This window comes from Lepisosteus oculatus, chromosome 18, assembly GCF_040954835.1.
Source record: "Lepisosteus oculatus isolate fLepOcu1 chromosome 18, fLepOcu1.hap2, whole genome shotgun sequence".
Taxonomy (NCBI): domain Eukaryota; kingdom Metazoa; phylum Chordata; class Actinopteri; order Semionotiformes; family Lepisosteidae; genus Lepisosteus; species Lepisosteus oculatus.
Genome location: NC_090713.1, coordinates 13,715,999 through 13,740,824, shown reverse-complemented (window position 1 = coordinate 13,740,824; position 24,826 = coordinate 13,715,999). Strand labels below are relative to the sequence as shown.

General features: G+C 40.9%; 1 gene segment (V, D, J or C); it reads right to left on the bottom strand.

Annotated features, from left to right (window-relative positions):
• Nucleotides 1-8,611: 8,611 nt before the first annotated feature.
• LOC138223954 (Ig lambda-3 chain C region-like) lies at nucleotides 8,612-14,799 on the bottom strand. The segment is given in 3 exon segments: nucleotides 8,612-9,160; nucleotides 12,736-12,875; nucleotides 14,795-14,799. Coding segments are annotated over 3 exon segments (474 nt in total).
• Nucleotides 14,800-24,826: the final 10,027 nt, after the last annotated feature.

The window sequence follows — 24,826 nt, the reverse complement described above, 5'->3', positions numbered from 1 at the left end:
AAGGAATTTTCTCGTACGAGATAGTAATTCTCGCGTACTTTATATGATCATGCGACAGCACGATCGCCATATACTGTAATACCTCTATCGCTCCATGCGGACTTACAGTTTTAAGCAGTGGAGCTGATTGCACATATACAGTGCTGTTTATAAACAGTAACTGTTTATAACGGAGCCATCATTGCTTTGATCTCTAAATCCCACACACTTGGTCATAATGCTTATAATGATTCTGTTCATATTTGCTCACAATTGCAAGACTTCATTATGACTAAACCCCAGTCGAAAGTAAATCCGTACAAATTCTGCAGCGCCGGACATTGACACGATCATTAAACCGAAAGTGCCAGCTAAGCTCACGGTAGCTTCTGCATGCGTTCAGTGCACAACACAACAGGTTGTGTATACATTGAAGTAATCAGTGCTATCTCGTAAAAAAGGGCGATTTTTTTTACCCTTTTTGGCAGCAATGCGCTTCCGTATTTAGTGACACTGCGTTGTACTTCATGTATCCAAAAGACTGAACACTTTAGATTTTTTTCGAAAAGAGGAGTGTGGAAGTATTCTACTGTTTAAGTCAATGCTACTTTGCAGGGGACAATATTATTTCATAGTGTGGCGTCCTTGCCTGGCGTTGGGGCCGAAGAGCCGCCTGGGGTGCGCGGCGAGGGGCAGGACGGGAGTAGTAGTAGTGGTCAGGGCGGGGACTAGGGGAGCCACTGGCCAGTGCCGCTGACCATTCTGAACGGGTGTACACCCTTGATAGGTTGCCGGGGTCCCTGTAAATATTATCCCAGTTTTGCAGCCCCTTTTATATCTGTACCCACTTACCACTCTATACCACGTACTGTACACGAAATGACCCAGCGTGTTGTACCCTGTGTCTCTCTGTTCCTACTTTCCCTGCTGCTGGTGCTGAGCCGGATGCACGTCCGACTATAATGCGCTGAGATTTTAAAAGAGTCCGAGTTCCTGTCTCCATCCTCACTGACCCCGTCTCGTTACAATATTCAGTACAATGTAATATACTGTATTAATATAGTAGGCAACATTGTTCACAAATTAACTCTTGTGTAAATACAATACATGTGTCATATATAACAGATACTTTTATCGTATAAACGCAAGGCTATCTCGTATAAATGATATATTTTGTAATAATAAGACTCCGTACGCTTCCGTGCTCCACTGTCGGCATTTCTATTGTATTTTACTTTGTCTTTGTGCAATCACAATATTTTCCCGCTAATTGAAATATCCAATGGCACATATTACTTTTAAAGTAAATCTTTATTTCTTTATCTAAGTGCAAAACTGTAAAGTGTGATTGTTACTATTACAAGTGCAACATTTGGGCATTTAATTTATAACTTATATCAGAATGCAAATTCTGACAATTTACTTAAAAAAGCAACAGTAAACAATAAAAAGTTCAATTACAGTTGAAGGAGAAGCAGACAAAAAAAAAGGTTTATTTATCCCAGAACTCCCTGTGGATTGTAATTTATGTGATGTGAGTCTTAGTTGTGTATAATAAGGTACTGTATATACTGCATCTGAAATGCAAGTGAACAGACTGAAGACTCTCCTTCAATTCTCCTGCCATTTCCTGCCACTGCTGGTAACTCTGCTGAGTCACCTCCAGCACAAAGAATAGCAGTTGGTTACCTCAGCTTCAAAACTACATTAATCTTAATACAGGCTGGAACAGTCATACACAATCTGAAACGCTGATTTTTTTCCAAGAATAATAGCTTTTTTCTACCCAGTGAGTGCAGTAAAATATTATCGCAACAGTACAGTACTGTATGTGTATTTACAGCACGTAAAATAATTGGTGTCTAAGTCCTCATTTTACATTACTAATACCTGCATTATCTGGGAAAGCAGAGATATTATCATTTTCCCATTCAATTAAAAAAAAAACTTTCTGAAAGATCACATACTGTATGTATCCACAGTATTTTGAACATTTTTCTGCTTTGCTAAGCTTTGTGTTTATCTTTCACTCTTTGCCACAACTAATCCTAGTTTATTTCCTCTGACTTCAGCACGTCTTTTGTTTTGCTGTGATCAGTACAGACAAATTCAACAGACAGGCTTAAAGTCATCTTTTTCATAGAGATTATTCCCAAACTACCACAAGATCCGTCTTTCACAAGATACTGTACAAACATCAAGTGGTGACATTCCCTAGAGAAAGCATAAAGACAATTAGAGCATTACAAGCTGACAGAAACAAAGAAAAACACACATTGATTAAAAAAGTACCCTGCTAACCAAATAACACTGTGATGATATCATAAAAAAGCTGCAACTTTGTTTCAAATCATTGTTGCTGAATTAATTTGTAGACTCCAGGGAATGTTGAAAAAGTCAAAATACATCTTTGGCCCGATTCGGCTGCAATGATTAGGGATTAGATAACGTGCTTTATAATGTGTACAAAACACCAGCAAGTAACACTTACTCAAATCAAGGACACAACATAAACATGGGAAGTATTTCGAAAATACAGCAGCATTAATATTATGTCTGGATGTCTGACATAAGGAAACTGCATATTTCCAATAAAAACCATGTAAAAACATTGTGTCTAAGGAACCTAACACCTGGAAAGTTTTTTTTGAGTTGGGTAATCACCCTGCCCTCATTCAAGAGCAATTCATCCCTCACACAGACCTCCCCAGTCTTATAGTGAAAATTAGGACAGAAATGTCCAGATCTCAGGTTATCAAAAAAATAAATTTCTAAGCCTCCACGATATCCATTGGCCTATTGGCAGCCCAATAATCAATAAACAATTCATTATTCATTCAAAACAAAGCACATAAATAACAAGTAAAGACAGATATCTGAGCAGTATACTATCTGGTATGTACTGTATGTTTTATAAGATTTATACTGGCATATACTAGATGTATTATAAAGTTCACACAGAGGTTCGCAACTGGGTGAAGTTTAGTAGGAGAAACAACACCAGATGAGTAATAAACACTGAGTAAACAGTGTTCAGTATGAATTGTTTCACAAAGTACTTGATGCTGTAATATTTAAGAAAGAGGCTAGAATCCTAGATTAAGTTTGAGAACAAGCTAAAAAAGTAAAACTCATGCCTTACAAGCTGATCTTACAGGAGCCCAGGCAGATTAAGTTTCTTAAACCGTTTCTTATTGCTGATGTCTTCATTCATCAATGCAGTAAAAACAGGAGTTAACCAACATTCATACAGCACTCAGACTAAACCTGGGTGCAATTGAAGCGTGTGTCAGATGTATAAATAAAATGGTCATTTTAATGCTCAAAAGTACAGGTAGGAAATTGTAAATGAAGTTATGTTAGTAAATTATTTGCTAGATATGATATATTATCTGTGTACTACAGATTAATAAGTAAAATTCAGACTCTGACACCTGGATAATATTTTAGTATAAATAAAAACATACTAATTAAAATCAATAAAATGGGGAATCACAAAAGATCTACACATATGTTAGAAGATGATCTCTAGAAAAAGGCCATTGCTCACACACTGTGAATTAAGATTTCTGGTGGGAATTAGACTAAATTAATCTGTATTATTCTATTAATATGTCAGATTTGAACAACTATCTTTGTGAACGACCAGGTAGAGGTTTATTCCATGCTGAAAAGAAAACAGGCACAACGTTTCAGCTGTGGATCCTTCTTCTCTCACCTGAAAGGTCTTTTTATCTTTTCTTTTCCTTTAAGCCTGGAATAAACCTTTACCTGTTCCTTTGCAGTCTATAGTACGCACGCTGACACAGCTCCCTACTTGAACGTCTTACTAAGTGACAGATCCAGAAGGCTTCAGTCTCGGAGAATTACATTTAAGCTAGAAATCTGAATTAATTATCTGTGCATCTTTACAGCACCTCGCGTTTCTCCGTCTCTCATGTAGTTTAACAGCGCAGCTGAGCTCCTCCTCCTGGGCTCCTGCCTGTGGCTCAGACAGCTGGGCTCTCCGAAACCACTGCGCTGTGCGCCCGGCTGGCTCTCTGCCACGGCAGGCAAATCTCCCCGGCTGCGCTCCGCTGCCCCGCCGCCCCCGGGCTATTTCTGGCTGTGAAACTGGAAGACGGGGAGGAGAAAGCGAAACCGCTGCCGAGAGGATTTGCATATCGAGCTGCGCAGGTGCGCAAGCGTGACCGACGCGCTCCCAGAATAGACCAGCTGCAGGTGTCAAGAGTCTCTCCAAGAGCAACAGACAGCACCAGGCAGCTCCAGTCTCACAGACCATCACCCGTATCCCTTCATGATAAATTAATTGACTCTCTTTCTTCAGCACTTAGAATACTGTGCAGTTCCCTCAGAGGTTTTTAAAGGCTTTAACTCGATTCATATTAATATTCACACTGGCCATTCACAGTACAGCATGGTAATTAAAATAATTAAGATGAGAACCCCCCAAAATCCCTAGGATTTCCCTAGGAAAAGGCCAGTGCTCACACACTGCGAATTAATATTGACGGTTTTGGAAATGATTGTTGTAGATTCAGCACAGGTAGTGTCAAAGAGACAGTAGCTGGGTCCTGGAAGGAAAGAGACACTTTATTAAAAGACTCTGTTAAATTGTATTTATGATAATGAGAGCAGATACCTGGCAGCACTGGGGTCCTGGGTTCAATTCCAGACCTGGGGTGCTGTCTGTGTAGAGTCTGTATGTCCTCCCAGTGGTTACCTGGGATTTCTCCAGGTGCTCTGTTTTCCTTCCACAGTCCAAAGACGTACTGGGTTAATTAGCTTCTGGGAAGATTGTCTCTGGACTGAGTGTGTCAGTGTCTGTGTTTAAGTTATGGTATTGAGTAAGTTATATAATAGATTCAGTCCAGTAATATATGTTCTTCAGAGCCCAGCCTGAACTCCAAAAGGTGCCTTCACCGGTTGAGCACTTTCTGTCGGACTGTCTGTAAGAGAAAGCTACAAGTACAACTTAGAGGATGCTCTTTTGCCCATTCTTACCACTTACATTTGCAAGTAGCTCCTTTAGATCTGCACATTTTTTTATCTAGTCACTAATCATTGAATTAACTAGGAAAACCTCAACACTTTTATTTTGTTTGTTGTTTGTGTGCTTTAAAGTGACTAGACATTTAAGTGGAGAACTTGAAATAAAAAAAAATAGTGTCCAGTAGGGTTAAGTTAAATGGAACAGAGACCAAAACACCTCATGGCCTAAAAAGAAAGAAGGAACAATCTGAAATCTGAGTGAAATGCAACAGAACTCATGATGGCCAAATTCACTGTTCAAGTCTCATTACCTTATGTACATGTATATGGATTGGTAACTGGCTAAGAGGGAACATTATGTTCATAACCTTAAGCGCAAAGTGCATAATCTTAAGGGGTACCACAGTTATCTGGGCAGATGAAACTAGTGGTGTGCCTCAAGGATGGGTTTTTGGCCCCATCATTTTCCTGGTCCATATAAACATCAGCTTCAGGTATAGTTATCAAACTGGTTAAATTTTAAACAATTAAAGTCTGAGAGAGTGGTTAACACAGAAGCAGCGGTAAGGGAACTAAATAAGACTTTAAAGACAAAATCAGAAATTGGGCAGACACCTGGTATGAAATTTAACATTGTTACTGTAAGTTACTGTAAGGTGATCCAGGCAGGTAGTGTACATTGTGTATATTTACAAGTAATAGGTTTATTCCATGCTGAAAAAAAGAAGAAAGAGAACACAACTTTTCGGCCGTGGAGCCTTCTTCAGGTGTGAGAGAGACAGGGCAGTAGGCAAAGGTAAAGTAGCGGGAGAACAAAGGTTGAGAGGGAGGAGGAGTGAGAGGCGGGAGCAGGGGACAGAAAGAGAGGCCAATCAAGAGGTGTGAAGTCAGAATGGGTGCAGAGAGGTGTGAAATGAAACTTCCAATGAATGGAGAAAATTTAAAAGAACAGTAATCTGTCGTTAAGGGAAGGGAGAATGTGTGATCCTAGCTGCAGAATAATTTTAGTTTCGGTGGTCTTTCTGATGTAAGGGTGGAAGTTGGTGAAATGGTGCAGGAAGAATTCAAGCTGATCGTTGGAGCATGTGGCGGCACCGACGCAGTCATCAATATATCGTTTGTATATTGATATATTTGTATATCGTTTGTACCTAATCTGCGTAACCTCCTTGTCCACAGCTCCCTTGACCGCCCTCAGCAACCATCCACACCAGGCACTTTCCCTTGCAAAAGAGCTCGCTGTATCACCTGCAAGTACACAGCCACCACCACACTCATTCAAGGCCCCTCAGGACAATTCCGGATCACCCAGACAGCATCTTGTACCTCCAGCAACCTTATTTACTGTATCTCTTGCAGTAAATGCCCAGCCATCTACATTGGGGAACCAGGAAGGAGACTCGGAGACCGCTTCAGAGAACACGTCAGGGCTGTGAAGATTAAAGATCTCTCCAAGCCCATTGTTTCTCATTTCACCTCTGACGGCCACGACCACTCTAATCTCTCCGTCTGTGTTCTCAAAGACGGTTTTCCGAACTCATACATCAGAAAGACCACAGAAAATAAAATTATTCTGCAGCTAGGATCACACATTCTCCCTTCCCTTAACGACAGATTACTGTTCTTTTAAATTTTCTCCATTCATTGGAAGTTTCATTTCACACCTCTCTGCACCCATTCTGACTTCACACCTCTTGATTGGCCTCTCTTTCTGTCCCCTGCTCCCGCCTCTCACTCCTCCTCCCTCTCAACCTTTGTTCTCCCGCTACTTTACCTTTGCCTACTGCCCTGTCTCTCTCACACCTGAAGAAGGCTCCACGGCCGAAACGTTGTGTTCTCTTTCTTCTTTTTTTCAGCATGGAATAAACCTATTACTTGTTCCTTTGCAGCCTACGCATGCTGACGCAGCTACCCACCTGAACTATTGTGTATATTTAGCATGGATAAGTTTCATCTGACTAGAACAGAGGAAATTGAGAGATTTGTTCCAGATATACAAACTATAATGGGTATAGACAGATTCAACATACAGGCTCTTTTATACACTCAGGAGTCAAACAAGAATGCAAAGTCATAACTGGAACTAAAATGGAAATAATACAGGATGAAAAATGAAAACTGATGCTGTGATGAACGTGTTCTGGGTATATCACCCAGGTGGATGAGTCTCAAGCTCTGGACACCTTTAAGAAAAGTCTGGGTAAAATGTTAGATCAAATTTGCTGCTAAACTGCCAAATAAGCAAGATGAGCCAACTGGCCTGCTGTTGGACACTCCTGGGTATCTCCAGCCTCCTCAGGGCCTTGCTGTCAGACTCTTCAAGGAGCTGGCCTGACCATATTATAAGACCATATTCCTTATTCTGATTTATATCACACATTATATGTGATACATGTATGCTGTTGATATATATTCACAGGGTGTGTAAATGTCACTACTAGATAAAAGATTATACATGTGAAATGCAAAGGCATGCTTCAGAATGTATACAAACTATGAAAGATTAGAAACAGGACAAGTAACGGCAGGACAAGCACAAAATGGCTCTTGTGTACCGACTTTTTTTGTCAGTATGCAGGAAAACAATTGTTAATTTGATAACACTGTGGTACTGTAGATCCTGGTGTGTCAGTGCTGAGTTTGCAATTCAGAGTAATGTGAAACATTTCACAGTGTCAGTACTCAGTACACATATAATATACTGTACACTATATATAATCTCTAATTCTTCCTCCTCCTCTCTGTTCATGTCCAGCTGTTGCTTCTCTTCGCTCTCCAGCCTCCAGTACTGCTGGTTGTCCACCCCTGAGGAGGAGCCAGATCCCCAGACACACCTGTGTGTCTCCAGCCTCCTCAGACCCCTGCTGTCTTGACTCTGCATCGAGCTGGTCTGTGGTTTCACTGAAGTCTCTGTCCCTTAAGCTGCACTGCTTTTAGTCACTGAATTGTTTGATAATAACCCATGACAGGAGATTTTTTAATCCACCCAGTCTACATATCATAATATATAATATATTATATGTTACAGTATATGTTATAGATATTATATATTATATACCGTATTATCATGTACTGTATGATAATACATGATATCCTCTCTCCCCGAGGATATCAGACAGTCACCTTCTCTAAACTCCTTCAAATCCAGACTCAAAACCTTCTTTAGAAGAGCCTTTACTCAGCTTGTTCCATTCTTTACCCCTCTGCTCCTACTATACATAGTACCACCATCCACGGTCTCCTCTGTATATTATAATTGTGTTTTATCTTGTGTATTCTTTTTATTTATTGTTGTTGTCATTCTGTAAAGCGCTTTGAGAAGCCACTTTTAAAAGCGCTATATAAAATAAAGTTTATTATTATTATTTTTAAGTTCTTTAATTTTTGGGTATCTTTGATGATGAAGATGTCAGGTAAATCAATTAAACTATTATTATTATTATAATAAGAAGAATTATTATAATAAGAAGACGGTTTCCCCTCACTGGCTTTGACCCCCTGTCTTTCAGTTAAGAGCTGCCAGCTGCCTTTGATATGGAGGCTCTCTGTGCCACAGGGTCAAACTGGGACCTTTCTCAACCCGGAGATCTTATATTCCTTTTCAGAAAATCAAACGCACACAAAGTGACACAACTCCAGATTCTGACTTCAATATTTTATTTGAACATCTAGAGCGAAACAAACAGTGAAAAATGTCCTAGACTACAGAAACACACACCAGTTACCAGACAAGCTCTAGTGACGGCCGGAGGCTGAGACTAACATGCGAGGCTACTGAGCTGCTGCGTGGCTCGACAGGATCTGCAGACACACTGGGGCCGAGGGGAGGGCGGCTCTTCCCCTCTTCTCCCAGGACAGCATCACGCCGCGGCGCCCGTGCACTGACTCCTGCGGACGCTGTAGGAGGCCGGCGAGTTATCGTGGGTCACCGTGCACACGTACTCCTCCTTGGCCTCCCACTCGGCCTTGCTCAGCTTCAGGGAGCTGCTGCGGCTGAACTTGCCGTCCCTCCCCTCCTCGGCGCTGGTCAGGACCCCGTTGGTCACTTTGGAGCCGTCCACCGTCCACTCCACGCTGGCCCCCTCGGGGGAGTAGCCGCTGAGCAGGCAGAGCAGCGTGGCTGAGTTGGCAGACAGCTCACTGGGGGAAGGGGGGAACAGCGACACTGTGGGCTTCACGCTGGCGCCGGCTGGGAGAGAGCGAGAGAGAGCAGGGCAGAGAGTCAGGACTGGTGTACAGCAGAAGACTGAGCCTCACTAACTTTGAAAACACACACCACACTTTGGGACTCCTAGAAACACCACATGCGCTTCTAAACAAAGATCAGGTTTCCTTCTACTCCTGTATCTGTAGTTTTGAAACCCAACAATTAACATCAATACATATATTTTAAAGTTACACATATCATAAATGAGAATGCTTTCAAAGGAGCCCCTTGACATCCTTAGATCAATGTGCTACAAGTATCCTAGTGATCAGGACAGGTCTGTGCTTGTTTGAAGCCTTTCTGAGGTTCTGATGACTCGTCACTGGAATCGTGGCGCCTTTCTCTGCACCAGGTGTCCTGGACCAGCCTGGACTCCAAGCTGTGACCCTGAGCAGCCTGTTCGCCTCTGATACAGATAGAACAGGTCTGCTGAATCAGCCAGCCCAGTTTCCAATGAGTTCACTGATACTTAGACAGAGCCACCAAGTGAACTAACTCCCCATTCCACCTCCTGCGGAAATTCAAAATCAACAAATAGTGATTATTTTAGGAGGATTGTCTGCATGAAAGACTTGAAATAAGCCAATGCAGAATCTTCTCAATTTAAAGACAACATGTATTAATATATCTGCAACACATATCACTTCACAGGATCTTATTAAACATTATACTGTAAGTGTCACTTCTCTGCGCTGTAAACTAAACTTCAGCTGTGGAGGTAATTGTTAGCTGAGACTGAAAAAAGCACAGGCTGATGCTGGTCTGGACTTAGTGCTGGAATAATTTTCATTTGTTACAAAATGTCACAAGAATCATGTAAACACACATGCCTGCAATGTATAAGCACTTTAAAATGATTTTTTGAGTTCGTACTGTATATAAATTAAAGTCTAATACTATCATTAGGCATTATTAATAAAACAACTGCGCTAGGTCTGTCATCTGTATTCCACTTCATGCTTTACTGAGCAGCACAGCAGAGGAAAATGTGTCTGAAGAAACAGCTGCAACAAAACCTGAAGATTTAAATTGAAATACTTTCACAAGGTTCATAAAATAACTTCAACGCTTTTGATCCTGTGCTGATCAGTACATTAGAAGTCATCAATTTCTACACATAAAAAAGTATAAAAGACTTACCTGCAGTTTGTCCGTGATTACATTCTCAAATACTATTTTTTCATCAGCCCATCTGATCATTACTTGATCATTTATAGATAATTAAAGACAGCAGTTGTGGATTGCAAGTATATTAATATATTAATATGAACATACTGCAGTGCATTATACTAATATCAATATCATTATTAATTTTATTACTTCTATAACAAAGGTGATTAATCAACTGAAATTAATTACATTTAATATTGAAAATAATGATGATGATTTGTAAATTCCTACACTATTCTAGTGTTCCCGTAAGTAGTAGATATTGAATGTTGATCATTTCTATCTTTACATAATGTCTCTGTCTAAGGAAAAAGCAACAGTATCTTTAGAAAACCATTCCATCGCAAATGGGGTGAATTTTAAAATGCCAGTTGACCTCAGCCTCAACAGTGACAGCAGCCTCCAGTTCAGTTAGATTCTGTTGCCTACAGATCAGTAAAGGTGTATTGAAAAATAGCCTTACTTCTGATGAAGATCAAAACTGCCTTGCAATTGCTTTTAATCATATTTAAAAATTGTATACTTTAGAGCCTAAAGAGGTTTTTTTTCTCTGCTAAGTAAATACAATAAAAGAAAAAAAAACAGTTTTCTTCACCAGTCCTGTCTGAACGTGAACTGCAGTGATTAGACTCACTGCAGTCTTTATGTCAAATCTGACTGGCAATAGGAATTCATTAGTATTAGGAACACCACTATTAGTGGAGTTTTAGCGGTTTGTTTTTAGCCTGCATAGAAAATTAAATTATGTAAGTGAAGTGCCTGATCTTGATTTACTTTTAGAAACCTGGCACAAAATACAATAAAATAGATTTCAGTCACTGACACTGGGAGTGGAAACATTCTTCCCTGTTCGAACATTTATAAAAAGCATTTTTTAATTGATGACCACTAGAAAAGCTGGGGGTAATTTAGAGTTCAGAAGACTTGAACAAAAAGTTCAGAGAAGACTTTGAAAGCCAACCTGAACACAGCACACGGCTGATTGTGATTATTACAGCTATGTCACAGAAGAGACTGGGCTAGAGCTTATTCAAAAGTAAGCAGGTTCTGAAGCATAATGTTACAGGACAGTCTGGCTCCAGGAGAAATGAAAGATTCTAAACTGCTAAAATGTAATAATTCCAGGACTTTCAAGTCTGCTGAATTGAGAGAAAGAAGAGAAGTCACTTACATTTCACCACCACCTTGGTTCCTTGTCCGAAAGTGAGCCACAGTGTTATATTACCATAGAGAGGCTGTACAAAAACCTCCAGAGAGAGCACCCAGCTCTCTAGTGCACTGCCTGCTCTATGATCACTTGAATTCCATAACTTTAATATCTCAGTTTAGTTAATGGTGATATTACTGTGCTGCTTCAAAATACCTCTTTTGTAAGTGAACATGCTGAGTTTGAGTCTTTCCTCTTTTGTTTCTATAATTAAGAGCATTAATTAAACTGTACATTCAGATCTCTTAACAAAGAACGTTTGTGTGAAAGCTTCTTTTCCCTGTGAAAGAATCAGCATTTATTTAATGAACCAGCCCAGAAGACTGGGTCACCCAAGATCGTTTAGGATCATGAGAGAGGAAAATGCCACAGAAGAAGCTCGACTGAAGCAGCTACTGTCCTGTCAAGATTTCCCTACTCTTCCACAAATATTCTGTACTGTACATCAGTTAAGAAGACCAAGATCAGGTGGCACAAAGCACACTGGATCACAGCTAAAACATAATAATAACATTTGAAAAGACAAGAAAAGTCTGCTGAGTTGAGAGAAAGAAGAGAAGTCACTTACATTTCACCACCACCTTGGTTCCTTGCCCGAAAGTCCACCACAGTGTTATATTACCATAGAGAGGCTGTACAAAAACCTCCAGAGAGAGCACCCAGCTCTCCTGTGCACTGCCTGCTCTATGTAATCACTATTCTTTAATACCTTTCTTTTTGTTAATGGTAATATTACTGTGCTGCAGTTAAGATGAGTTTAAAATACCTCTTTTAGAAATGAACTTGCTGAGTTTGAGTTTTTCCTCTTTTGTTTCTCTCATTAAGTGCCCAAAACAACTCTCAAACTCTACATTTAGATCTTTTTACAAAGAGGGTTAGTGTGTGAAAGCTTCTTTTCCCTGTGAAAGAATCAGCATTAATTTCATGAACAAGCCCAGAAGACTGGGTGACCCAAGATCTTTTAGGATCACGAGAGAGGAAAATCCTGCAGAAGAAGCTCAACTGAAGCAGCAACTGTCCTGTCAAGATTTCCCTCCTCAACCAAAAATACTGTACATCAGTTAAGAATGACCAAGATTAGGAGGCACAAAGCACACAGGATCACAGTTAAAACATCATAAAAACATTTGAGCAGACAAACAAGCCTGCAGAGTTGAATAAAAGAAGAGAAGTCACTTACATTTCACCACCACCTTGGTGCCTTGTCCAAAAGTGTACCACAGTGCTTCACTGCCATAGAGACACTGTACAAAAACCTCCTGCTGCTGCAGAGAGCAGACCCTGCTCTTCAACACACTGCCTACTGCCAATAATGCTTTTCTTTAAGCTTTGCAGTTATAGCATGTTATTTCTCTTTATCACATTTTTAAATGCACTTTATTTTCAAGGACAAAACACGAGGGCTATCACTATCCTATGGATTCAAGTATGGATGAAGTGCAGGACGCTTACAGAGAGACTTTCACAGGTTTCTGTTTCACAGTTAAATATTATCCTCATTTTTAAAAAGACATCATACATGTTAAATGTAGCAAATGACAATGAAAATAGAACAAAGTATTATTCAATTGATGACCACTTTTAAGAGAAGAAAAGTTGGGGTTTATTTAGAGTTCAGAAGACTGGAGCAAACTTCACTTTGAAAGCCAGCCTGCTGTTGCATTCAAGCCAAATGTAACTAAACAAGGACATCCTGCCTGATCCTGATACCTGAATGTAAACTGTCAATTAAAGGTATCTGGGTATATGTATAAATCAAGGTTGTTTAATTTGTCTTTGCTGACAGAAGCATTTGTAATGTAAAATCTGTGCAGCACAGTATATCCACCAGATACACTGGTGAAGTTTTAGTAGATTGTATAACACCTGGAGGTCATTTCTGATCACAGTCTATTCTTGACTCACATGTGACTTATGTAAACTTAACATACCTTCATCTCTTTCCTCGGGATTGTGATTAAATGTATTCCAAGATGAATCCACAGTCCAATAAAAATAATAATTCTCCAGAATGTTTTTAAAAAAACATCCAAAGACCACACATTCCAAATATGAAACATTGATTTCAGTTCCATGTAAAGGTCAGTAAAGATTGCAGTTTCCAGCCAATGTAAGTTATTCCCATGAAATACAGTCAAGAATGGACTTTGGACCAAGGAGTTCAGGATCAGTCAGTGATTTTTTGTAATATCCTTCAGGATTCATTAGAAGTTCTAAAGCAAAAGGTCACTCCATGATTTATGGAATGTGTCCAGCATTCTTGTTGTTCTCTTTCGCCCAGTGTCTGCTCCTGTCTTGTGTGCTGCTCACTCTGTCCAGCATGGATTGGACAGAAGCCATGTGTCAAAGACTCATTTCATTTGACACAAAGACCAAATCAAGCTGGATCTCCAAGACTCCGTGATGATGTCTCTCTTTGTATTTATCCGATGATGTGTCCCACTTCCAAAGTTAATGAGTCAGGAAATGGCCTTTAATTTCTCATCCCGGATAAACAAACAATTTATTCAATTCTTCTAGGGCACAAGAGACAATATTGCTCTTGGTAAGTGATATCCTTGATCCTAATGATGACTTCAGTAATAAAAGAAACTGCTGGTTGGATAATCAATATGCTCCATAATCCATTAAGACTCTTTCAATAGATTCCTCCTCCATATCATGGTCAGTGTCTTTCTGCATTTCATTCAGATCTTGCCTTGACTAGGCAAGGATTTCCTATCCTAACACACCACCAACAAAACAACATTCCTCTTGTGAAGTGAGTAAGAGCCATGAAGAACACAAGCAGCCCTTGTAAGGCTGGAGTACTGAAGTGATCCTAGAAGATTCTCCCAACAGATCCCCCTGGTTTCTGCCTGGTTTACCAATTAATATATATCTTACGGTCCTGCAGCCTTCCTGCCCAGTGCCAGTGTTTCAAGAGCACAGAAACTGTGCACATCGAATCCCTTCTTAAATTGTAAGTTCACTGGTGCTTTGCACACACAGGTGTTAACATGGGTTGTTGACTATGGCTACAGTTAAAATAACAGTAATTAAATGCACCACAGATTACAAACAGTAAAAAGCCATTCAGGCAATCTCACTATCTAAAACACAGAGGTCACATATTAGACTGCAGAACCATTGTCTGTGAACTTCAACTGATACTGTCTTTTTTTGGAGGAGAGGTTGTAAAAGGCTTGATCTTCCATTTTGTATGTGTACATACTGTATTGTGATGTACAAGATGTTACCGCATAATGTGGTGAAAAGCTATATTTTTTCTCACATGGAAACTAATTCTTTTCTTAAAACAATTGTGATCAAAATAAAAATTCAGTGTTACAAAAAAAAAACAAAGTAAATGGAAAATCTAGATAGATTTTACAATTGTTTGTGAAAAAAAGCTGTCTCCTGCTTTCTTCCTGTATCCCCGAATCCTTGTTTGGAATGATAAACTATTTCAAGGCTAAAACTGGAAAGGTTGAAGGATTTAATTAATGTTCAGTTTATGAATCATACATAAGAAGTACTCCAGACAGGTTAGACTTCTCACGTTGGAAGAAATTGCACTGTAAAAGTCTGTAAACCTATTTATTATATACTGTAGCTAAACTGGTGTTTTGTTTGCTGCTCTAAAAATATTGCCTGGCACCTCTTTCACTGTAGTTTTGTCAAAGCAGGTTTGTGTATTTTTCAGGGTAGCTGTGAATAGCATGATGTTTTATTCATTCAGGTGCTTGTAATGAAACCCTACAAAAGGAACAAAACAGGGGCTCAGAACCATTGAGTCACATTGCAAATTGGGGTATAGTCTGGGGTCAATGCTGTAGAACACACTAAACATCAGACACAAAATCAAATTTCAAAAACACATTTCATTCTTTAAAACTGGCTAACAGAAGAGCTTTCAGCATGTACATGTAAATGACCGATTGCTGATCTACTATCTACTGATCTACTATCCCAACAGGTTAGTGATCCACTAACCTAAAATGATTTGTATTAACAGGTAGTCGCCAGTACAGCAGCAGATATTTGACAGCAATGAGTTTTTAATCTGCTGCTCAGAGGGTCAGTCTTCACTCTGGGATGAGCTGAGTGTGAGTTTATATCACAGCCCACTTTACCACAGGGCACATCCACCTCTCTCTTACATTCCTGTCTTACATTGGTTTCACTGGGAATAACACCTAAGAATTAAGAGTACTGAAGGATTCTGGAGTGTTCAGTGAAAATTTGGCTTCACCCTCCTGGCTGAGGGCTGACTTCCTGGCCAGAGGACAAAGAGGCTGAGACCCCCCCTGCAGAGTGAGGAGAAGGGGCAGCTGCAGAGGTGGAGATGGGGTGAAGGAGGGCTGTAAAAAGATGTATGTGAGGGAGAAAGGGGGATCACATAATTAATAATTATAATTGCTTACACTTATATAGCACTTTTCTGGACACTCCACTCAAAGCGCTTTACAGGTAATGGGGTCTCCCCTCCACCACCACTGTGCAGCATCCACCTGGATGATGCAACGGCAGCCATAGTGCCCCAGAACGCTCACCACACATCAGCTATCAGTGGGGAGGAGAGCGGAGTAATGAAGCCAATTCATAGATGGGGATTATTAGGAGGCCATGATTGGTAAGGGCCAATGGGAAATTTGGCCAGGACGCCAGGGTTACACCCCTACTCTTTTCGAGAAACGCCCTGGGATTTTTAATGACCACAGAGAGTCAGGACCTCGGTTTTACATCTCATCCGAAGGACGGCACCTGTTTACAGTATAGTGTCCCCATCACTATACGGGGGCATTAGGACCCACGTGGACCACAGGGTGAGCGTCCCCTGCTGGCCCCACTAACACCTCTTCCAGCAGCAACCTTAGTTTTTCCCAGGAGGTCTCCCATCCAGGTACTGACCAGGCTCACACCTGCTTAGCTTCAGTGGGTTGCTAGTTGTGAGTTGCAGGGTGATATGGCTGCTGGCTCACGTACAGTATTTATAATGCTTTAGGTGAGGAACTGACCTCACCTAAAACAGTCAGAGGTGATTTTGAATTACTGACAACTGAGTATGATTGAACTTGGCTTTTGTCACCCCTCCCGAACTTTTGTTCTAAAGTCTATTCATTTGTACTGTGTAAGAATGATCCCCGGCAGTAGATGAATTGTGATCCTGCTTGTCTTGAAGAATAAATCATGAGTAACTCTGTCAGTTTAGCTATAGGAGTCTAATATGAGACAAAATGTTTGTCAATAATACTCAGAACATCAATGCTCATGATCCAAAAACTCTTTATTACTCTGTTGTCACTAGCAGCAACAGACCATTTCCACACACAGAGGTGAACAAAGCTCTGAGAGGGGTCTAACACAAGCAGCTCACTGGCTCAAGACGACGGGCCACACAGGCGAGGGGGCGAGAGCCTTCTGCTTCTGAATCACAGCACAGACAGGTTATAGTTAAACACCACTATTTGCAGTTCTAGGCTGGGAATGAAGCTGGGAATCCAGGCTGGGTTATACCGTACACTTGGATTTCTTCAGGGCTGTTTAGAGGGGAGTCTGGGAGCTGTGGGGGGCCTCACAGACCACGGCGCCCACTGAGGACCACTTGGCCTAGGACACGGTTATGGTGCTGCTCTAGCTGTACAGGTCAGTGCCATCCAGGAGGCCTGGGGTCGTGGTAACAAGAGGTTTGGGAGAACCAGACATAAAGAAATAAAGATACATTTCACACAGGAATCGAGGGAAATTTGAGCTAAAATGATCCCTCACACTTGTCCGACCTCATTTAGAATACTGAGATCCTAGAAGCATAAATAAATCAATTCAATGTGTGTAAGGAAGAGATAATTTCATCTCCGGTCTCAGATGGAGGATCTTATCATGACCAATTGAATGAGATCTTAAAAAGCTTTTATCTGTGCTGTAACTTGCAGGGCATGTCTCAGAGAATGGGACATCCAGCTTGGGTCTGATACCTCCCCAACACCTGGGGAAATAAGTCCAGGTTTGTGGTTCAGGTGCTCTTGCAAGACCTCTCAGTACAGAGGTCAGGAAGATGCACAGCAGCTTCATGGCAACATCTGGGACAAACTCCCCCCCCCAAGGGTAGCGGCCTGTACATTATTTCCCTCCTGAGTCTTTCCTGCTTCCAAACCAATAGAAAGTGAAACATCAATCTCCCCAGCTCTGCCATATAACAGTGTGGGATTGAGAAGGTGGGAGCCAGAAAATTCAAGATAGGTAAGAGCTTGACTTTAATCACCAGCACCTTCCCTATCAGGGAGAGGTTACAGGCTTTCTGTTGCATGAGTTTCCATTTTGGATTGGTAGTTTGTTCTGCCAATTCAGTTTCCAACCCGTCTCCAAAATATCTCCCCAGGACCTTAATCTCTCACATTTTCAGCGTCTTCCATAAAAAAATCTCACTCTTGGGTTTAATTTTTGCAGAGGAAGCAAAAGAGAAGCAATCACAGCACTTCAAAGCCCTGCTGACTGACCCTGCTCTGTAATTAATAATAAACCCCACCTCCTACTCTCTGTCACACACTTGCTCACCACCAAACCACTGGAGTCCAGTCTGTGGGGGGACTCATGGTTCTGCTGCTGACAGGGTTACAGACGGCGACACAGTGAGGAATCTAACTAGGAAGATCAACTACAGGGAAGAAACAAACACACAAAGGCAACATATGCGCATACAGCAGCACTAAGTCCTTTTCCAGCAGCCCATCAAGGGCACAAGCTGCACAATTAATGTCTTTTCACTGCCTGCAGTAGCACATCAGGGCCAATAATACTGTATATGTACAGTATATATGTCACCATGTACATATATGAGTTTACATACACAGATTGCTCAATAAAGCACTACAGTATATCTTCTGTACTTATAATCTTAATTACTTATAATTTTAATTATTTTAAAAAGAATGAAGAGTTGTGTCAGTGAAAATAAAGTTCCATATGCAGCTGTACAAAACCTGCACAAAACTGCTCTTTCCCAGCCCTCCACTGCCAATGTCTTTCTTTCAGTTCTTCTTTCTTATTCAGACTTGATTTTCTTTCTCTGCTATTAGACTAGAAGCTGTATTGATGTGCAGTATTTAAATAATTATTACTAAGACTTACAGTACATCTCAGACTGATGTCTCCAACGCCACAACAGACATACCTGATAATATGCAACCAATATGCATGTGGTTGTGTTCTTGTATCAAACATCCTATTGAGTCCATCCATCATCAGAAAGTCTCTTATTCCTGGTCCAGAGTCTAATCTGGAGGTCTACGCGCAAGGAGGGACAGCAGCTCGGATGCCAGTTCATCACAGCGCACTTTGATACCAGCAGACAGGGGCAATAACTTGCAGAGATCGATTATTCCGGCAATCAGGGCTCAGGAAGGCGGGAAGAACTGGAGGACAAGGATAAATCCTGCTTGATCAGAGTGAGAACATCCAGACTCCACACAGAAGGCATCCCAGGACCAGAGAGCTGTGAGGACAAATATAGTCAGATATATATTATACTTTTAAAATATAGAAAAATGAAAGCCAACTCTCATAGAAAATTTCCTTAAAATTTCCAGAAAGATATGATATACTGTACATTATACAATGTTCATTTAATATGATGTGCCGAACATGCCTCTTCATAATAGACACACTTTATAAGATCATTTTGCATTGTCACATACGTACTATGTTAGTTCATTTCACATTTCAACAAAAAGTGAGAAATAATTAATCACATTCAGTGCCAACATGGTATTTTACAGATAATACTCACAAGCCTGTGAAATCCAGCTTAATTTGTTTTAAATTACCTTTAAATTAGATTTTAAACTGTAAGTTTAATTTAGTCTGTTTTGCTTTTGGCAGAACCACAGAAGGAAGGCAGAATGAGAATCACAGAACAGCAGTAAAGAGACAATCCCAAGAGAAGAATGAGATTGCAATCACAGAACAGCAGCCTGACAGTCAGTTTCAGGGCAGCAGCAGAGAGAGAAACCACACAGCCAGATGGTTGCTGCCTTCACCTGCCTCCCCTCACAGCCCTGAGCTGAAACCCTGCTCATCTCCCCCAGCTCTGCCTCACAGGCTGCCTCTTGCTGCGCTGGGGGAACTGCATGAGCTTAACAGAGCGTTAGACTCCAGCTCCTTTCATCCTCCCAGACTTTCACTTTTAACACCCGCAGCCTGATCTTGTGTTAGAGGGCAATCCGCCCCATTTACACATGGGCTTCCTTTCAGTAGGTGGGTCAGGCAGCCAGAAGGGTTAGAGACACCAAGCACCTGGCTTCTGCACAAAGGCCCAGACATAGATCATGAATGAGAGACAAAGAAACTAAGATTCTTCCTGACCAAACATCACAAACAAATGCTTTCAGTTTCAGATTTTTCTCAGGTGAAAGTAAAATTAAAAGGAGCTACTGCACAGTCATTATGACCCATCAGGTTGTAACAAACCCTTTAACCCCATGGGATTGTGAGTCTATAACCAGCTATCCAGTCATGGTGTTGAAGTTGATCCAAATGGGTGACGTCCAGCACACATTCTGGGAAGGATCTTGACAGTTTCATCAGAGGATCGTGTTGTGTCAGGGGCTGCTCTCGGGTCAGCCACAGGTCACAGCTCACATGGAATTTCCTGGGTCATGATTGTTTGGTAGACCTGCAGGATGCTGGTAACCACAGTCCGGGGTCGTAATGCAAAACAAGTGGGGGTCACTGGGGAGGCGCTGTAGTCAAGCACAAGGGCTGATCAGGAGACAGGGTGAGGTTTGGTCAAGTTAAAAGCCAGGGGTGAAGCCGAGAGACACACAGCGAGCAGAGCTGAGGGGTGATCTGGGAACACAGTCCAGAGGCAAAGGCAAGAGAGCAAAATGGACCTTGGGAATAAACATGGAAATGGATCTCGAGGGGCTTGGTGTCAAACGCAATGACAGAGCTCCAAGCTCTCTCAGGTCAGGTTATTTATACTGAAGAGCACCTGGAATGGGCTGAGTAATCCTGGTCATTGTTAAGGGCCATCATAATGTGTGCACACAGAGAGAGGGACCTGAAGCTCAGTTATGAATGAGGAAGGGGCTGAAGAGTGATGTGATTTAAAAGCCAATGGCCTAGGGTTAGGGCAGAGGTGAAAAATGCATGAATGACACCAGCAGTCCTTCTAGGACATCCTTCTCTCATAGTTAGTGTTGCTGTGGAAGTTTGGGAAGTAAGGTATGACGATCATGTTCAAATTATGTGCAGAATTCTGAGAATAGCTGATGTAAGACATTGTTTTTCCTGCTCTTTAACTCTTTTATTACTGAGCTATGTAAAAACAGCCCACTCAAGCACAGAGAAAGGAAAATCTAAAAAAGAGATCAAACTCCCCTTTCAAATGAAAGGAAAAAGAGGATGAAACAAAGAGATTATTGTGAAAGCAAACAGTGTTACAGACAGTATTCGAAAGCACACATTTGGAAAGAAATGTGATGAACAAAGTGTTCTGTGTTAGAAAACATTCGAGTGAACAAGAATATAGAAGCTCATTTGTAACTACTAAGTATTTACAACTGTATAAATCTGGTGGGGAGTGGTAAAATATAGAGTATCCTACCTACAGATGTATGAGACAACCTGAGGACGAACAGTATGTACAGTAACACAGGCTAACTTCACATTAGATTCACTCCTAGTGAGATAAAGAAGGATTATGAGCAAGAGTATGGGCAAGAAGGAGCCAAAATGCCAATCAGAAAACAACAGAAAGACTGGTTGGCAGTTTGCCTCATTCTACTGTATGTGTCCTTTCTCAGTTTCCAAAAGAATGGTATATCACCCTGCAACTCACAACTGGCAGCTTCACTGGAGTTCAGTAGGTGTGAGCCTGGTCAGTAGTTGGTTGGGAGACTCCTGGGAAAAACTAAAGTTGCTGCTGGAAGTGATATAAGAGGGGCCAGTAGGGGGTGCTCACTCTGTGGACTGTGTGCGTCCTAATGCCCCAGTATTGGAGACACCATACTGTAAAAAGTTGCCATTCTTCAGATGAGATGTAAAACTGAGGTCCTGACTCTCTGCGGTCATTAGAAATCCCAGGGTGTTTCTTGAAGAAAGCAGGGGTGTTACCCTGGCATTCTGGTAAAATTTCCTGTTGGACTCCTAATAATCCCAATCTACTAAGTGCATCACTCTGTTCTCCTTATTATTATGTATCACTCTGTGAAAGCTTCTATACTGCTGATAATAAGAATATCCTGCATCTGCCACCATTAGTCCTGGAGTGATTTTGAAGGTGAAAACGGTTCTGGATCAGCTGTCATTAAATCAAGTTGGAAACCCATCAAATGTATAATCTCCAGCTTTAATCAGCAATTTAGGACCGTGTCCAGCCTGGAGTTGGAAGCAGACTCATTTCCAGCTATGTCCTGTCCTGAATTGTGCTGCACTGGAGACTGACATCCTGCCCAGTAGACACTGAGAGTGTGGCTGGAGTCTGAGTCATTGTGATCTGACCCCCAGAACCCGCAGAAACAACACAGAAACAATGTGTATCAGACTGATCACATTTTATAGTAATATATTTTAAGTGAAAATACAAAACAAATGTAGAGCAAGGAACAAATAATAGGTTTATTCCATGCTGAAGAGAGAAGAAAGGAAACACAACATTTTTAACACCCGAAGAAGGTTCCACTGCCGAAACATTGTGTTTTCTTTGTTATCTTTTCAGCGGGGAATACTCCTTTAACTTGTTCCTTTGCAGCCTTCACATGCTGACGCAGCTACCTACTTGAACTAAATGTAGATAAATATTTCTTTGACTCACCAAAAGTGTAGAATAAAATAATCCAGGTGACTGAAATGACTGACACCATGACTGATGTCTTTTTCTGATTTGAAAAAATGTCCGCGTGGTGATGAGTCTTCAGATTTAATGCTGTCTGACTCCCTTTATGCAAACCACACAGGCTTGTGGTCTAAGCAATTTGCATGTACACTGTAGGTCACCCTTGTGATTAATGATGTCAGTAAACTGTGGATTATGTGAACCTGCATTTTATTGGTCTGTTCTGCCTCAGTGCATCTTCCTGCTCTGTGGTGTCAGAGTGAACTATTCTCCACTACTGTATATATCAATAAACAGAGTGCAGTACTACAAGTAAAAAAACACCTAACAGCACACAACAACAGAACAAGAATCTTTCACTGACATCAAGGGGCGAATGTAAATAATAACTCAAGATCACAATGCCTGTCCGCTTAAAGAAAAAATCTTTTACTTCCTTCACTGGCTTGGTAATATATTCCCTTTCTCATTCCCAATGTGACTTGAGCCAGACTTAAAGAGGCAGTATTTCATAAAACAAAGGCATTTCTGTATGTTGAAAAGGAGTTCTGGGAGCCTGGTGAAACTTTCTTTAGTTGCTGAATTTCTTAAGGTAGAGGATATTGATTTGTAGAAACAGGCAAGGAGTGTAAAAGGACTGTTTTACTTCAACAATCAGAGTGACAGGAAAGGCACTGAGGTGTCTTCAAGGCAAAGAGAAGAAGTGCAGCCATCTGGGAAAGTTGTCCACCAAGTTATTTTTACCTTCTGCTGCAAGAAACACCTATAGGGGGAGACAGAGACTCAGAAATTTGTTTTTATCTGTGTCAGAGGCCCAGCATTATATCTCAATAATCCCTGTAGTCAGGCATTAAGAAATGAGAGAGCTAACCTGAGGACATAGTTAAATAGTACAGGACATGAAACATCTAACTCTAAACTAAAAAGGGTTAAACATCTTGTCAATATGACCAAATAAAAATAAAGCATACGTGCAAAAATAAATGATAAATATATGATAAAATGTTTTTTTTTATCACTGGCCTTTTTGTGTGGAAGTAGGGCTTCTACTGTAGTTGTATACCTCTGGTTATTAGGAGCACCGGTGTTGATGTTTAACATTGTGATGAGTCTTGATATTTCAGAAAGATCTGATAATTGTTTATCTATTCATCCATTTTCTAACCACTTTATCCAGGCTAAATGTTAATCTGTGTCTCTTTTATTTATCTACTGTATGTGGTAATTCAATAGGGAGCAGGGCTTGCACAATCAGCCCTCTCCTTATTTCATCTTAGTTTAGCTGATGAAGTAATTTCTCACATCTGTGCCTGATCTTCTGTGCAGTGGGGTAGCTGGAACAGAAGAGCTGCCCTCATATGTATATGGCTCTTTGCAATTCTTTGGGATGAAAAAATATGAATACAGCTATGATTATTTAATTTGGACATGTAGCCCTCTCTTTTTTGAAGGGGCATAATAATGTTTTTAAGTAAAGCCCAACTCTGAATTTGAAAGTACTGTAAGACATAGATAGTTAATGTTAGTTACATCTGAAATTTAATCATGGAAGAAATATACTTTGCCAATAAAAATAAGAACATAAGACAGGCTCAAAGGCCTTTGTAGCCTATCTAGTCTGTTTGTTGCTTGAAAAACAAACGTCCTCCCCATTTTGAGCTTTTTGGCAGAGGGTAGCTGTTTTTTGTCCAGGATTTGTCGGTGATATACACTATTCATCTTCTTGATCCTGATAACATGATGCTGCCACTGCCATACTTCACAGAGGGGATGGTGTAACTTGGCTGACAAGCAGTGTTGGATTTGAGCCATACAGTACATGCAGTACCTCTGACCATTCAGGCCAAAATGTTCCACTTTAGTTTTGTCAGACCACAAGACTTTCTGCCACGTCTCTGCAGTATCTTCTATATGGGATTTTGCAAACTTTGCAGGCAAAGATATGGGTTTCTCAGCCAGGGCTTTTTTCTTGCAACCCTCCCATAGACTCTCTTTTTGTGGAAAGCCTTATTGACCCATTAACTTCCATCACAGCCACTGACTCCTGTAGCTCGTTCAGTGTCACAGTTGGCCTCGCAGTACCTTCTCTGATAAGTGCCCTTCTAGTTCACTAAGTTTAGGGGGGTGGCCTGATCTTTGCAGTGTGGCTGTAGTTTCATACTCTTCCACTTCTGTACAATGGACTCTACTGAGCTCCACTGAGGCAATAGTCTTGTACTTTGGAACATTCATTTTGTTGATGTATATCTTTGATTAATTGTTTTCAATTAATTAACCACATATGCTTATCTCTTAACTCCTCTTCTATTTTTCTCCCTTAAAAACATCTAGGAAAATAAAATAGAAAAGGATATTGGTCTAAATCATGCACTGTAAAAAGAATATTAGTCAAAATTTACTTTAAACCATCCCCACAGCCCAGTGAGTCTTTTGATGGAGGAATTTGGGGAGGTCC